Below are 16,787 nucleotides of genomic sequence, written 5' to 3' on the forward strand. Positions count from 1 at the left end.
AATTTTTGAACATTATCCCAATGGAACAATTAAGGTTTACTTATTAATACTTTTTCTTCACTTTCTCTTACCTATATCTTTCAGACAAAATCTGCAGTTAAAATAATCATTTGCTTAACAGACTTGCTGCTTCAGAATACAAAAAGCAAATAGGTATTTAATATGAATGAAATAAATACAGAAAGGGGATAGTGTTTAAATATGCCTTTAGAAGCACTCATAACAAATTTATCTACTTCTTATATCAAAAACCAAAATAAAAGATCAGACTGAATAAGTGTTAATGGATTTAAGGTAGTCTTTATTTTGAGGAAAATCCACAACGTAAAACGATTGAGGAAAAAATGATACATATATTAGAGCACACCTCAAAAAACTAAGAAATACTGGACAGCTTCCAGCTTCAATTTGCAACCCACTAAGGCAGTCAGAAATTGCTCATCAATTTGATAAGTTTGAAGAGAGTAGCTCTATTGCTGGACAGAACTTTGGTATTTTAAGACTTAGAAGTTGAAGTAAGTGTGGGTACTTACCACGTGTTTTTAGAAGTGGTAGTTTTAAAAATTGCGGTGATGTCCCGGTTGGATTAGAGGTAATTCATAAAACTGCATTTATTTATGACTACATTGCCTGATTTGTTTAACTCCTATGAGAAAATAAATGATTCACTTGCATTTTTAGCTAAATGAAATTCGGTTTAAATTAAGCAAAATAGCTAACTGGCTTATTTGAACCCTGAAAGTTAACATTCGGGGTATTTCATGATTTTCTAATGTACACTTGAAAGGAGAGAGCTAATTTGGGCTTTACTTGAATGTTCATAATATTATTATTACATGTAAACTAGTACACAAAGTGCTTTCATAGGAAGCTATCTTTGACAACCTCAGAAGTATGTAAAATATGAATTTTCTCAAGGGGATTATATTGTATAAGAAAATTGTGCAATTATATGATTGTGGCCTAAGACTATCGTAAGAACAAAGGTAAAAGTTCCCCGTCACAATAAGACAAAATGGCACCAACACTTCTTTTTTTGTTGTTTTAATGTTTATTTTTTTATTTTGTGAGAGAGAGCATGCACACAAGGGATGGGCAGAGAGAGACAGAGAGAGAGAAAGAGTCCCAAGCAGGCTCCGCTCAATCAGTGCTTAGCCCAATGTGGGGCTCAATCTCACGACTGTGAGATCATGACCTGGGCTGAAATCAAGAGTTGGATGTTTAACCAACTGAGCCACTCAGGCGCTCTGACACTGACATTTCTCATTCAAGTTCAATTAAAAACCAGAGCATTCCTGTATCCCTAGCCACTGTTTCCTAAAACCACAAAGATCCGTTCCAAGGCTTAAAACAGAGATCTGATGCTTTAATAGTCATCATTCTATATTTTACTGAATTCTGAAGTGAAAAAAAATTAATTCAAGATATCAAGTATGAAATCATAATATCGTGGAGATATGAAGGGTCATGGCTAAACAAGCAGGAGACACGCACCATTGTCTGCCCTTCTGATTGCCTCAGCCAAAATCATTGAAACACCCGTAACTTGCATCTTAGAGCAATGTTTTGTTTTGTCCTCTTGTAGAATGGTCTCTGTGATGTTGATAGCTACAGAGGCAGCATTATTAATTCTGGAAGTAGCTGGCCCAGAGAAGATCCCGTGAGTAAAGATGGCATAAACTTTAGTGGCTTTGATAGAGTGGCTTGACTGCAGTATATAGCATGTGTTGTCCACAAGGATGGCTACTTGATCTTTAATTAAGCACCAATCCGAATCATGCTACCCACCTCCATGGCTCTCCTTCTCTCTCTGTGTGCCAAGGCCAACACCACATTCAGTCTGTCCATGAATGATGCAGCCTCCTGCTTTGGGAGAAATGACAACACACATCCTCTGGTCGGCAATATTCTCTTGTTTCCCCATGTGAGTCACTCACAGGGATGGCAAAGAAGTCCTGGATGAGCAGCATGTAGGCCCACGGTAGTGATGTGATCTGCCCCAGCTACTGGAAGCACAGAATTATTTGGGAACATAGTACTTCTGGAGGTCATCCCAGGAAGCAAGTGGGGGAGCAGAGAAGTATGTGAAGGGATGTGTTAATGCTGCTATGACAGCTAGGGCTCCACCCCATTGAGATCCCTCCAGGAGACTGAGTAGAACACACCTGAGAATTACCCCTACCTAGAAGCAAGAGAGCTGGAATTTTTATCCATCAGCTCCTGTCCCCGTTAGTCAAGAGTCACTCTTGGGAGCAGTAACTTCCAGGCATAGCATGTGCATGAGGCCAGAGAAAGCCTTCAAACAGAATCATGTGCTTGAGTAGGTAATTGATGTGACGCAGAAGCCGACCACCCAAGTTAAAAGTGACCTCCATGGTGGTCCAAGGGGCTATTGCGGGGAGCACTGACAGCATCTTTTACAGTTCCCAGAACCCACTCTACAGGCCGACCCCTCAACTTCCACAACTCAACCACAATCTCCTCTCTCAGATGTTCTTGGTGTCTATTTTAACTAGATTTTATCTGGATTGAAACAGTGATGGGGTGGGGAGTGGTTTCCCCGTAGTGTGCATTGGGCTAGCCCCCAGCAGTAGTTCAGGAAAGGACAAGACCTAACATGTGTTAAATACCCACTATAGGCCAGATTCTATACATACAAAGACTCAGGGTGATGCTCAAAACAGCCCTATGACATACATAATATCCTCCCAATTCTATATATGTATACATATCCATACACATACACATATACATATGAAAACTGAGACCTGGAGAGACAAGTAACTTACTCCATCTCGAATGGCTAGAAAGTGACAATGCCAACAAGCAAACCAAGTGTGCTTAACTCCAAAACCTCCTGCCTTTTCCTCCTAACACATAAAGAGAAACCAGAGTCTCTTCACCTCTCAGGAAAAACATTTCCCCTAGATCAAGAGACCCCGCTTAAATAATTCCTGAAAACTTCAGAAAGCTCCAGTTCTCCCAGAGCTTAGCGTGAAATAAACCTGATTGCCCAGCAAAACATCTTTTACTAATACTGAAATTGTACCTGACCCCTGAACTACATAAACCACTCTTTAATACACATCCACTGAACACAAAGCCCTTTACATATCAGGCTATTTTTGCTGCTTTGAGTTTATATGAGGAGGAACTGCTGTGGAACAGGCCACAGGACAGAAAGCTACATGACCTCCCTCTAGGGGGACAGTTCCCAGAAATTCAGCACCTATTAAGTGGAAAGAATCTGGGTGACGTGTGTGTGGCAGTATTTTCACAGGTCCATCATGCAACTTTTAAAACACTATGCACAACACCTTGGTGGCATTTTAGAAAACTTCAGCGCCCTGGCATAGTCTGTCCCCACTACCTGGAATGCTTTTCCCCTTCCTGGGCAAACAACCACTGAAACTCAGCTCAATGATTACCTTTTCTGGAAAGCCTTTCCTGACCCCCTCCTAATGGAGGTGATCACTCTCCCCTTCCCTTTGTGCACCTACAGTCCCCTCTTTCCATTCCACCTCTAGCTGTCCATAGGGGCTCATTTGTGGTCCCCATAGCTATGGAAAATCCCTTAAGATTCTGCAATCTCCACCTGTAGTAATGGGAGCACCCAATCTGGATCTAGAAGAAAACCTGGGCCAAACCGTCCCACTGAGCATATCACTTCTTCCCCGTCCTTTTCTCACCCCTTTGCTGGCACAGGTTGCCTCTTGCCTGACTCAATTTTCTCCACTAATTAAATGTCACACTTCCAGCAGCAATCACCAAGAGATGCTCTCCAGGCAATTCAGTAGAGGCAAAAATAAGGTCCTTCCCATTTCTTACTACCCTCTTGAGATGTTGATGGTGAGGCTGACTATAACTAATGACAAATAATAGGGTTGCCATGAGGAAGTATTAATGTGGCCCATGGCTCAAGGAGCAGCAATTAGGAGACAAAATGGCTTCCTTGCTTCCCACTCCCACCCCCTCCCCTGTCCACATGTTCCAAAAGCTAATGTATTCATCACACTGTATCACACTTAGGAGATCCCTCCTATCTTTCTGGCCAAGCAGGGAGCTTCCGAAAGGCAGACACAAAGTAAGTGCTCGACAAATGTTAGCTTTATTAATGAATTAATGATAACTATGAACAAAATTTGAAATCTCCCTGCTTCTTTCATTCCAAACTTAAAACTAATTGCTTTGTAAGTTCAGCCATTTTCTGATTAATAAAGGCCACTTTCTCAGTCTCATCCTAAAAATAAAAAAGCTTCCTACTCTGTTGTCACCACTTAATTCAACAAATATCTTTCGAGTCCCTTTGCCCAAGCATGGTGCTTTGTGATAAAAAATTCAAAGATAACTAAGAGCTCAATTCTCAGAGGAAATGTTATGGACTAAGTGGCAGGTAGCTTAAATTGTTGAAATGGAATTGCTGTGATGGAAAAATGATAAAAAAATAAGTTGATCCAGAGTCTCTTTAAATAGTAGTGATAACTACTGCCATTTATTGAGCACTTACTATATGATTGAAACTATACTGGATGCTTTACATATATTATCTTCGTTAATTTTTACAATTCTAAGAGGTGGTTATTCTTCCCAAATTACAAATGAGCGAATTGAGGCCAAAGACAGTAAGTAGCCACCTAAATTCACACAATAAAGGATTGATTGGGATTAGAGTCCAGGTAAATCTGATTCTGGAGCCCTTGTTTTTATCTACATTATACTTAAGTTTTTTACAGTAAAAAAAGGGCACCTCAAGTAGAAAATGTGAATGAAAACAGATTCCTCTTTGTCAAAAATCAGTGTAAAATAATAACAATTCAACCCTTTACCTACCCTTGTGGTGTGATTCAACAGTAAGTACAGCAGAGTGGAAGCCCAGAAACCTCACTTTGAAGCTGGATTTGGGAAAAACACAAAAGCCTGGACTTTAGCAACAAACTGCCTGTTCCACAATGCACTCTGGTGGCCAGTTGGTGTCATTCATGGTTACTTCTAAATTTAAGAATGAGATTGTCAACAACCAAAGATTCAGTCAGGGTCAACCTTGGATAAAGTAGATTAAATCTGGGGCGCCTGGGTGTCTCAGTAGGTTAAGCATCTGACTTCGGCTCAGATCATGATCTCATGGTCTATGAGTTTGAGCCCTGCGTCGGGCTCTGTGCTGACAGCTCAGAGCCTGGAGCCTGCTTTGGATTCTGTGTCTCCCTCTCTCTGTTCCTCCTCCACTCGCACTCTGTCTCTCTCTCTCTCAAAAATAAATAAAGATTTAAAAAAAAAAAAAGTAAATTAAATCTGTCAAAATGTTTCAATATTTAGCCCTTATTCTGTTTTTGATACTTGGAAACAACCACCTTCAAGTAGTTTCCTCTGTCTTATTCCCATTAGTCTGACTGCTAGTCTAACACAGGACTTACTTATTAAGTAGTAATCAATTACTAGTTAATTAATTTCAGTAAGAAACATTGAGGAATACAAAAACTTGTGGGTTAAAGTGGAAGGATGAACAGGATATTTGCAACAGGTCTTGGATAGTCACCACATAAAATATTTAGTAAAAACGGAGGAAAATGTAACTTTACAACGGAAAAAGCTGGCAAATATCAAAGCTCAAGATTAAAAACATTAGAAATGGAACTAGTCGATGTAATGTGCAATGAGATGCACTCGGAAGGATAGCATTCCTCCTGTGACACACGTCAGAAATGCACACTCTGAGCTTACTCATGAGGAGACAACAAACAAATCCAATTTGAGGAATCTTTTACAATGGCTAGTCTGCAACCTTCAGAAATGTCGGAGTCATAAAAGTTAAGGAAAGACTGAAGAACTGTTAAATTGAAGGAGATTGGAGAACGTGACAACTGAATACAGCACATGATCCAGGCCTAGATCCTTTTGCCATGAACACTGTTACGGCAACTGATGAAAGTTGAGTCAGGTCTGAGTGTTTCTGATTCCTGCAACTTTTCTTCAGTGAGTCTGAATATATATATTTTATAAAATACGGTTTTATTTTACAAAATACAGTTTTGTAAAGTGTATATTTACAATGTATATTTTACAAAATACAATTTGAAAAATAAAAAGCCCCCTGCATAGGCATCCCTCTTTTGACTTACAATAATTTCACTAACATTCTTCTCACATTCAATCCTAGAAGATCTCATATTTCCTTTACAATAAGGGCCCCCCTTTTTTTTAACTGATAGAAATCTACCACACCTCTGTGGGTGAAGCTGCAGTTTTGTGCCCTGAAATCTAAAGATATGATTAGAACTTGTGTAATCAACAAATCAACGCTCAAGAATGAAATTGAGACCACCTGGATGGGAAGTGACCCCCAAACCTATGGATAAATTCCTCCTTGGTCCAAAGTCCAACATTTGAGGCAGCAGACGAATCATTGCCTACCAAGGCTTGGCACTAACAATGTAAACTAGAACTCCACCAGTACTCCATAGCACACAGGGAACTTAGCTGCCTTGCAGTTTAAATGCAGCAAAAACTGTTCTCTCCACTAACACAACCACTAACATATACAGATTCTCTATCATCAGATCCTTGCTTTAGTCACACCTGCTTTAAAAGCTGTATCTGCACCAATCTACACTCTAAGGTGTGGGGATAAGCTTAGGAACCCCCCAGGTTTACACCAATGGGTTGACAAGGCATAAAGAAATACAAATTCATGAAATGCTCACACCTGAGTTTGGGTAAACCAGATTGGCACCCTAAGGATAGGCGGTGCAAAGGCACCCCAAAATAGTGAAGGGGTGCAGAGCCCCCAGCATAGAGAGAGGCAAAGACCTAAAATAGGAACAGGCGCAAAGGTACCCAATACATAGGTGTATGAAATAAACAAGATTAGATGTCCAGGGTGGAAGCACCCCCAATTTAGTACTGTAGCAGAAAAGCTGTTTTCACAGAATAGGGCCAGGTTAGGTAAATTGGTGAATTGGACTTTGTACCGCTGTGCTGGAGGCAAAGCAGCCCAGAGCAGAGATGGTTAACCAAAGAAAAGGTGCCTTATTCACCCTGAGGTCATTTCCCCATCTGTCTCATCCCCTAGGCTAGCTAAGATAAACAGAGGTGCTGCCTCATATCTGCTGTAAACAACCTTCCTCCCAACTGCCCGGTGCCTGGATTTTGTTTTGTATTAACCCAAACCCCTAACCCCAAATATCTTCAAGACCCCCTTTCCCTCACGTTCACAAGTTAATGTTCACAGATTCATTGTCTCTTTGTGCACGTCCATCGCCATGTTTGTAAGCCTTCTGATCCTAATAAAAATGGGGCAAGGACCCTTATTCAGGGCTCTTTCTGTTCCCAGACATTAGCCATCTCTTGCTTTTCATCTTGCATTTCGCTCTCTTGCTAGACAAGAGAGAACTTTAGAGTCTACGACACTAAGGCTGTGGGTCTCAAGCTTTGATGAGGATTAGAATTAGCTGGGGAATTCGGGAACTCCATAAAACTACACAGGCCCAAGGCCCTATCCCACTTCAATAAGCCTGGACCTCTGTGTTCTTTACTGGCTCTCCAAGTGATTCTGATAGCAGTTTTCAAACCAAAATTTGAGAAAAACTTACACAAGTCACCAACGCCAGCATAGCTTCTGCCTTTGCTGCCCTCATTTTTGCTGAGGCCTCACCATCACTTTAGGGCCCAGCACGTGCAGCCCTGTCTCCAGAGAGGAAACAACACCTGTGTAAAAACAGCCACTCACCAGCAACCTGCCAAAGTGAAAATCCTATATGGCCAACACCTAACACGAGAACATTTCAGCTTCAAACCAACCATTCTACTCTACTGGAATACTCACAGTATTTTCTTCCCCAATTTTATTGTCTAGACACAGTGCTCCTCACCCATGCATCAAACATGAGGGAATTTTAAAGGGCCCAATAAATAGTATCTCTATTGTAGAACAGTGGTTCTTAACTATGGATGATTATTTTGCTCTCAGATGACAACTGGCACCATCTGGAGCCATTTTTGTCACAACTGGGGAAAGGGAAGAAGAGGAAGGATGCTACTGGGATCTAGTGAATAGAGCCAGGGATGCTGCTAAAGATCCTACAATACACAGGACAGCCCCTACAACTAAGAGTTACCCAAAAATGTCGAGACCCTTATTTAGGGTAGTACCCATTCTAAACGAATTGCAGCATTAAGACAAAAACAGCAGCAGATGGGAGGCCTACCATCATCTTTATTACTGTTAAGACTAGATTAAGAGGTATCATTTACCCGTAGGCTAGTGAACTTCCTGTTACTGAACCCCAGAAATAGACTCATCTACCTTGCCGACTAAGTAATTGTATGCCTCTCTAAGTGAGGTCAGGCTTCTCTAAAACCCCTAGCATGTTGGAACTAAGAACATGTGCTCCTTGAAGGCTAATTCTCAGGGGGAAAAAAAATGAAGAGTGGAGTATGACCACCCATTTCTCATAGGATAGTGAATAAAAGGGTGAAAAGGGGGCACTATTACATTTGACCCCACTCCAAAGAGAAAAAATAACAGGAGAAAAGCATTCCCCAACAAGGGTCAGAAGTGGCGAGGTGGGGCAACAGACTCCTAGCAGCTCCTGAGAACCAACTGCTAAATCAAGTTTGCAAGCTTGTGGTTAAACCCTTGGCAGCTTGAAATCAGCCACAGTAGGAGTATTTATACCGGGTGAGGGTGGGGGAGGCACAAAGCAGTGCTTTGTTTTCGAAAATAAATTTGAATTGAAAAATAAAGAGGGGCACCTGCCTGGTTCAGTCAGTGGAGCATGCAACTCTTGATCTCGGGGTTGTGAGTTCGAGCCCCGCTTTGGGTGTAAGGATTACTTAAAAATAAAATGTTAAAAAGAAATTTTTTAAGAAAAAAAAAGAAAGGTGGATCCTTTTTTGTTGTGGAAACACTAAAATTGAAGATGGATGCAAGATTTAAATGAAACAAAAATAACAAAACTGTATCTAATCATAGCAAAGAGGGTCTTTCTAATCCATGTGTACCGATGATAAAAATCATAAAGGATTAGATCAACACATGACTACATAAAAATACATTTACGCCAAAAAAAAAAGTACCAAAAATAGACAAATTATAAACCGGGGAAATTACCTGCAAAATACATGACTAAGAGTAAACTCTTTAACAATTCTTACAAATTAGTAAGAAAAAGACAAGCATCTCAATGGCAAAAGCCTCAGAAGTAATTCACAAAACACAAAGGAGTTCAAAATTAATAATGAAAACTTTAAACATACTAGGTTTTGCCCATCACAGTGGCAAAGCGAGATAGTAGAGCATAGCCAACATTGGTAAGTACGTAGAGTACTACGGAAAAAAATACCATGAAAAACTGCTGGCAAAGTGTAGGATGGTACAAACTTTTTGTTGGCAACACTATAACCTTTGACCTCACATTATGAATTTCTTCTAAGAAAAATAAAAATGTAGGGGCACCTGGGTGGCTCAGTCAGTTGGGCCTCCGACTTCGGCTTGGGTCATGATCTCACAGCTCATGATTTTGAGCTCTGCTTCGGGCTCTGTGCTGATGGCTTAGAGCCTGGAGCCTGCTGTGTCTCCTTCTCTCTCTGCCCCTCCCTCACTCACTCTCTGTCTCTCTCTCAAAAACAAACACTGACATTTTTTTTAAAAAATAGAAAAGAAAAATATATATAGACTACTATGGGCAATAATAAAAATCAGCTAAATTATGGTAAATCATTTAATGAAATACAGTGCAAACATTAATGTTACTGAAATGACATGGAAAGATGTGCACCACTTAAATTTTTTAAAGAAGTCTTAAATGGGGCTACAGAATGGTGTATTCAGGATGAGCACGTTTTTGTAAAAATAATGTGTATGAGAGTGTACTGAGAAAGTCTAAGAAGGTATACAGCAAAGTGTAATGAATATTTTCCTTTTTCCTTATCTCCATTTCTACAATGTGCATATGTTACCTGTATATTTTGTTTTTTATTATTGAAGTATAGTTGATATACAATAGTTATACTAGTTTCAGGTGTACAACATAATGGTTCAACAATTCTAAACATTACACTATGCTCACCACTATAAGTGACTACACCATCTGTCATCATATTATTATAATATTATTGACAATATTCCCTATGCTGTTACTTTCCACCTCCGTAACTTATTTGTTTTATAACTAGAAGTTTGCTTGTTTTGGGGGGGTGTGGGGGGTTGTTTTGTGTTTTTTTGAGAGTGAGCGCATGCATGAGGGGCAGAGAGAGGGAGCAAGAGAGAGAATCCCAAACAGGCTCCACCCTATCAGAGCAGAGCCCGACGCAGGGCTCAGACTCAGGAACTATGAGATCATGACTTGAGCTGAAATCAAGAGTCAGACCCTTAAACGACTGAGCCACCCAGGTGCCTGCCCCAGTTTGCTTGTTTTTAACAGGAGTTAATGGAACTTAAGTTCGATAGAAAAATCATTTCAAAGCATCAAGAGTTTAAATGGAATTCTGTAAGTAATCATTTCAGGTTTTTCAAACACAACTGTTCAAAATCAAAGTGTGTCATTTTGTTCGGAACAATTTTTGAGAATCAAATGGTCACGTACCTGAGTAAGAAAATGGACATAAAATGACAGGAAAGCAAGTGACAAAATAACTACAATACTTGTTACACTGGCTATTGCAGTACAAAAAATAAAATGACAATTAACCAAAAACATTTTTATTTTCGTCTTCAAAGAACAAACTGTTCTTCTTTTTCCAAGATAATAATGATTAACTTACAAAAATGGGCATTTACAATGCATCTTCAAAACATTTCCCTTCAACGGGAAACTTAGATTTACAGAATCCAAACATTAAAAGGTTAAAAAAAAAATTCTATTTTGTTGTCATTATAAAACTAAACAGAGTTAAGTCAAGGAAATCCATTCATACTTCAGGTCCTTCTCCTCCAGGAACCAGCTGCATAGAAGGAAAAAGAGTTTATTAATAACACCACCACCTGCACCATCTAAAAACCCTTCCTCATCAATCCAAGCCACTTGCGCCTCTCTGCACCTCCCTCACATTCCCATTTTCTCCGGGTCATCACTTCTGTTTACAGTTCCCAACATCATCAATTAATACTCAGAGTCTAAACAATGATTCTTGGCAAACTAAAAGATTAAATAGCCCAAGCAAACTAACTTTTAAGCCTAAAGTCATCTCCAGCAGCTCAGCTTTAGAGCCTTGATCACGAGAGCATCTCCTTCCCAACTTAAGCGCCACCGAGACATGAACATCTCACCAAGCAAGGTAATCTGTAATCCTTGCCCCACAAAAATGCGCTAACATCTAAATAAAACAGCTTTACTGTGTCTTACCATTGTTATATTATTTCCATTTAACAAAATCTGATCTAATTTAGTGATCCTTCTTCCTTCTGGTGTGATTTCACTAAATGAAGAGATAAAATAGAGTCAGGATAAACAATGATAATCAAAGCCAACATTTTGACCCCTAAAAAGGTTTTTCCTGTATATAAATGAATGTGAGGTCAAGCAATTACATAAGTAGTTTTAAGAGGCAATGGTTATTGACTGAATAATGTACATTCTTCCCCAAAGGCAACACAGTGAACTGACTGGCTTAAGATCCACACTCACTGGGACTGACCTTCATAAAAGCTGAAACTTGCCAAAGAGATCAAATATGAAATGAAATATTTACTAGCCTCACTTTTTTTACTATTACTTACCACTAATCCCTATCTGTTAAACAAATCTTTAATCAATTCAATTTTGAAAGCAGTTACTAGTCATGATCTTTGTAACTAATATAATGGAACAAGCATTTACGTTTTATGCTATACATAGTTAAATGCTCTTATTACCAGTACCTTGATTTGCTTGAGCCCAAAGATTCCTGGCAGTTTTGAATATTTTTTACTTTATTTATTTTTTATTTTTTTATTTATTTTTTTTTTTTTAACGTTTATTTATTTTTGAGACAGAGAGAGACAGAGCATGAACGGGGGAGGGTCAGAGAGAGGGAGACACAGAATCTGAAACAGGCTCCAGGCTCTGAGCTGTCAGCACAGAGCCCGACGCGGGGCTCGAACTCACGGACCATGAGATCATGACCTGAGCCGAAGTCAGCCGCTTAACTGACTGAGCCACCCAGGCGCCCCGAATATTTTTTACTTTAAAGCTCTGTCTCCATTAACTTCCTAACAATTCATTAATAATTACATTATGGTTATAACTGTGTTCCAATTTTACTAGCATCCAATTTTATCAGTAGATAAAATTTCTACCTTCAAGGTATTTCTAACAGGCAATGTTTTCCCACAAATCATTTTAAACTCATTAATACTAAAATTACTTTAAAGAAAGATTTCCCCCAATTCTTTAATTTTTAACACTACTCACAACTCAGTGACATCCTCCAGTACCATATCTGGAATTCGGTGTTAAGAAAATAAATATACCAGGTTGAATTTACTCTGGCTTCTGCCTTTATTCAGTTTTAGTTACAATGTTTAACACAATAGCTCAAATGCAAAATACATGTCAGTGGTAGGAACTTTACCTTCTTTCAGTATATGCACCTCTTAAAACACTATCACAAGTTCCCTGAGAATAAATTTTTATTATAATAATCAGTAAGAATTGACTGTTGATATTCTTACTTCTGTTCTTAAATACTGAAGAAAAACCCACACCACCACCACCTTTTAAAAGGATACTGACAAAGTCATCAAATCCCAAAAGTGTGCCAACAATCTCTTTATCACTCTTCATCACAATGTGAATTCTTGATCCTATACATTTGTCCACAAGTTCTTTATTTAAAAAAAAAAAAGAAAAGAAAGAAAGAAGAAAGAAAAAAAGAGGGGGTAGAGAAAAAAAATATTATTTCACCATTACTTCAACAAATATTTAACTGTCTACTGGCACTTGTTCCTTGCATGCGGTGAAAAATAAACCGGGAAAAGTATTCATTCAAAAATTGTACATCTTATACTACATAGCTCTGTTGCATAATCAACAGAAAATTTTTCTGTATTCACTACTTACCTCTCCTTTGTTGAAATTTATCACAGTCGTGGTTTTATGTTATTGTAGGTTGTTTGATTAACCTATGAACCTCCTCCCCCTCAGAGTCTAAACCCCGTTTTCGCATGTCTATTTCCCCAATGGGCAATGCCTGACATATACTAAGTATTCAAAGAGAGTCTGTCGAAAGAAGAAATGAAAACTTTTAAATCATGGCCACCTCGGATAACTCAAATGAACCCTTTAGCTACAAAATACTGGAAGAGAGAAGCACAACCGTCTTTACCAGAGATTTCTTCCTGTCATTATTTCTGTGCTCTGAACGCAGTTGAGTTTAGCTGACTTAGCATTACTTGGCATGATGTTTATTTACTTGTCCAGTGTTCTATCTCTTCCAGTGCTATGTGCTATTTGAAACCAATGGATGTGATTTAAATTTGCCGAATAGTGCCCGAATAGTGCCATTGCGTCTAGTGCACACAGGCTCAGTGACAAAACTAGTTTCCAGATCTCCCTTTTAGGCTCATTCCAGACGCCAGTGCTTCTCTCAAGAACTAGCCAGACTAACTGCAGGGTCTAATCCGGAGCCTAAATACCAAGTTGAGGAGTGGGTAGGCTACCCATGACTGTAGAGGCGAGCCCACAACAAAGAAGGCCGAGGACACATTCACTAACTGTGGACCTTTTTGGGTGACGGTTTCGTTGGGGAATCACAAATTCCCGCCTCAAAAACTCCTACCACGCTTAAAAGGCATGAGCTGTTGGGGAAAGCAGAGACTTGGGAGCTTAGAAACCAGCCCCGGAAAAGTAAATCAGTTGTTCCGACACAATTCCCTAACACTTGGCTAAGGGCTACTTCGGCTGCAGACCCTCGGCTCCCAATGCTTAGATTGAGCTCTCCGAGTCCCCCTCCATACAGGACAACGATTACCTAGAGGAAGCAGCTGCGACGGGTTAGTAGTAGCGTTCGCCGCCATGGCTACGCCGGAAGTGGCCTGCGTGCATCGACGTTAGGACGGCGAGTTTGAAAGAGCGCGCTTCCGCTCTCACCCCCAACCCGCGCAGTCCGGCCAGGCTCTACCAATCTGAGGCCGAACATGCGATCCAGCCAGTCCACGCGAGTCGAGCCCAGTCAGTTCTTTCCGCGGTCCTGAAATCTCGGGAAGTATTTCTGTCCAAGGGACGTGGTGCGGCCTCAGCAGATATCTGCATTCCCCAGGCAGTTTCCGACAGACTTTAAAGGTACTGCCTTGTGAATAAATTCTTCCTGAACCTGAAAGGTTTTGCAAATTAGGAAAACCTTTGAGTCGTCTTATTTTATCCTATAAAGTTGCATCTCCTCTCAAGTCAGGATCTTTTGTCGGACCAAATCAATTCGTTTTTCCCGCCACCAATTCACTGTGTTACAATTTTTGTAAAAACTGTTTTCTAAAGAATCAACCGCTTTTAAAAGTCCAGTGAATTGAAAACCCACAACCAGCATTTATTTTTAACTTTTCTAGGGTGGAAATTTAAAATACGTTTTCTTTTTCTTTCTGCTACTTTATTTAATTTATAGGAGTCTAATTTATTTTAGACTTTGTATTCACTTTCAACAGATACTTACTGTTTTGTCTAACAAGCAACCACCAGATGTCACTCTTTGTTAAGGCCATCACACCTAGAAAACCTTAATGCTTTTTAACTTGTTTTGAAAAAAAAATTTTTTTTACATTTATTTATTTTTGAGAGAGCGCAAGCGGAGGAGGGGCAAAGAGAGAAGGAGACAAAGAGTCTAAAGCAGGCTCCAGGCTCTGAGCAAGCATTCAGCACAGAGCGGGATGCAGGGCTCGAATCCGCTAATGGTGAGATCATGACCTGAACCTAAGTCAGACACTTAACCTCCTAAGCCACCCAGGCACCCCTGCACTTGTTTTGAAAAGAATAGAAAGCAGACAAATTCTCTGCCTTAAGTCTGTTTTGTTTGTGTCCCAGGAACTTAAAGCCAAGGAGTCTAAACAGGAGAGAGCAGAAAGAACATCACTCATTCATACAACAGATAGTTGTGATGCACCCATCATTAATAGTGTGCATTAGTTACACACTAGTTGGCATTTCGCTGAGTATAAAATTTACAAAACAGAATTACAAGGTCTTCCCTTGTAGGAGCTTAAGGATGAATGGGGGAGGAAGATAACTAACAAACATTATGTACAAGACACAAGAAATTTAATACAAATTAAATTATAGCAATATAATATAAAAAATATATAAAGCAAATCCTAGAGAACTAGAGATCCTTGGTATGGTTTAAGGCAAATATCAACAAGAAGGGTTCAGAAGCAGATGGGTCCTTCAGTTCAAAGCTTCCTAGGGTTCAGCCTAGGGTTCTGCTCTCTCTGTCTCTCAAATAAATAAAATGCAAAAAATGTATATATATTTTTAACTCATTGGTTCTGAAATTACATGACTTTGGTTCAAATCCTTTCCCTACCACAATTCCTTCTAGTTAATTTGACCTTCAGCAAGTTATTTAACATAAGTGTCAATTTACCCACTGGAAAAAAATGAGGATGATAGTATCTACTTTAGGATTGTTGTGAAGATTAAATGAAATGATCGATGAGAAGTGACCAGCTGAGGACACAGTGCTTATTCATTAAATGTGAGCTATTATTGCTTATCTTTATTTCCTAATACTTATTAACATGATGGGTGGCTTAGAGTGAGTGCTACAAACGCTAGCATTGCTGGCTGGCTTCACATATATCTTGTTTTTATAACCAGACATAGACAATGGGGGGGGGGGGGGGGGCAGAGGAAGAGGGATAGAGAATCTCAAGCAGGCTCTATGCTGTCAGCACAGCCGCACTTGGGGCTCGATCCCACAAACCATGAGATCATGACCTGAGCTGAAATCTAGAGTTCAACACTTAACGGACAAACCACCCAGGTGCCCCTTAAATTTCTTTTTAAATTTCTTTTGATGCACTGTGCCTACCACAGTTCCAGGTACACTGTAGGGTCTAATGAATGTTCTTTAAATTGATTCCATTTATTCATCCCCATCAATATCCTCCTTAACCTTCATAGGATTCTAAAGACAAAGGAATGCCAAATTTGTTTGTGACATCCTGTTCCTTCCCAGGTTTTCTTTTCTATTTCTATCCTTGTTTTGTTTTCACGATATCATAATGAGAATAGGGACCAAATTCAAGACATTGTCCCTATGTGATAAAGTTTACAATTCAGGAAAAATATGCTTTGAGAAAGTCAATACTTTAAGTTTCCATTAGCAATCTTCAATACTATTGATAAAGAATAAAGTCTCTTTATACTCTGAAAAAGGAAATATGGTTCATTTACACAGTAGAGTTAATGGGGATTGCTTTAGAGTGGTTTTATTTTATCATGTTCTCTCTTGAGGCAAGAGGCAAAAAGAAACAACAGTCCAATTCCAGATGGAGAGTTCATTTTTAATGAACTTAAAAACATGTCATAGCTCTGTGTCTCCAGGGTTTTTCTCCCCTTAGCCCTTACTTACAGAGCTAACATAAAATAGAATCTATAATTCATCATAAAATATATATAACCAAAAGAGGCTCTTCAACTTACTATATGTTCAGAAAAACTTTTCTAATTTTTCTCCTCTAGATAAATGTTATCATAAAAATACAAACAAAAGTTTCCTTTCAGAATAATGTTCAGAAAGTATTGTTATCTCAAATTACTCACAATCTTGATACTATTCTTCCAAAATTTTAAAATAAGAGAAATTTCTGGTTTTTTTTCTCA

At 39.3% G+C, this 16,787-nt stretch overlaps 1 protein-coding gene and 1 pseudogene across 1 annotated transcript; both read right to left on the reverse strand.

Annotated features, from left to right (window-relative positions):
* Positions 1–1,455: 1,455 nt before the first annotated feature.
* LOC132674855 (ribose-phosphate pyrophosphokinase 2 pseudogene) lies at positions 1,456–2,773 on the reverse strand (annotated as a pseudogene).
* A 7,907-nt stretch (positions 2,774–10,680) lies between these two features.
* LSM5 (LSM5 homolog, U6 small nuclear RNA and mRNA degradation associated) lies at positions 10,681–14,078 on the reverse strand. Its single transcript, XM_060632850.3, has 5 exons — positions 13,945–14,078; positions 12,704–12,799; positions 12,387–12,414; positions 11,340–11,412; positions 10,681–10,938 (listed from the first exon to the last, which is right to left on the reverse strand). The coding sequence occupies exons 1-5, from the start codon at positions 13,988–13,990 to the stop codon at positions 10,906–10,908; spliced, it is 276 nt and encodes a 91-aa protein (XP_060488833.1). The 5' UTR covers positions 13,991–14,078; the 3' UTR covers positions 10,681–10,905.
* Positions 14,079–16,787: the final 2,709 nt, after the last annotated feature.

Source organism: Panthera onca, chromosome A2 (genome assembly GCF_046562875.1).
Source record: "Panthera onca isolate mPanOnc1 chromosome A2, mPanOnc1 haplotype 2, whole genome shotgun sequence".
NCBI lineage: Eukaryota > Metazoa > Chordata > Mammalia > Carnivora > Felidae > Panthera > Panthera onca.

Bases quoted from the DNA above. Each gene is read 5' to 3' on its own strand.
- LSM5 (XM_060632850.3), bottom strand. From the start codon at position 13,990: ATGGCGGCGAACGCTACTACTAACCCGTCGCAGCTGCTTCCTCTAG. The intron at 12,800-13,944 runs GTAATCGTTGTC...TTTTAAATAAAG, and splicing joins GTCGCAGCTGCTTCCTCTAG to AACTTGTGGACAAATGTATA. The intron at 10,939-11,339 runs GTAAGACACAGT...CCTTCTATGCAG, and splicing joins ATGGAAATAATATAACAATG to CTGGTTCCTGGAGGAGAAGG.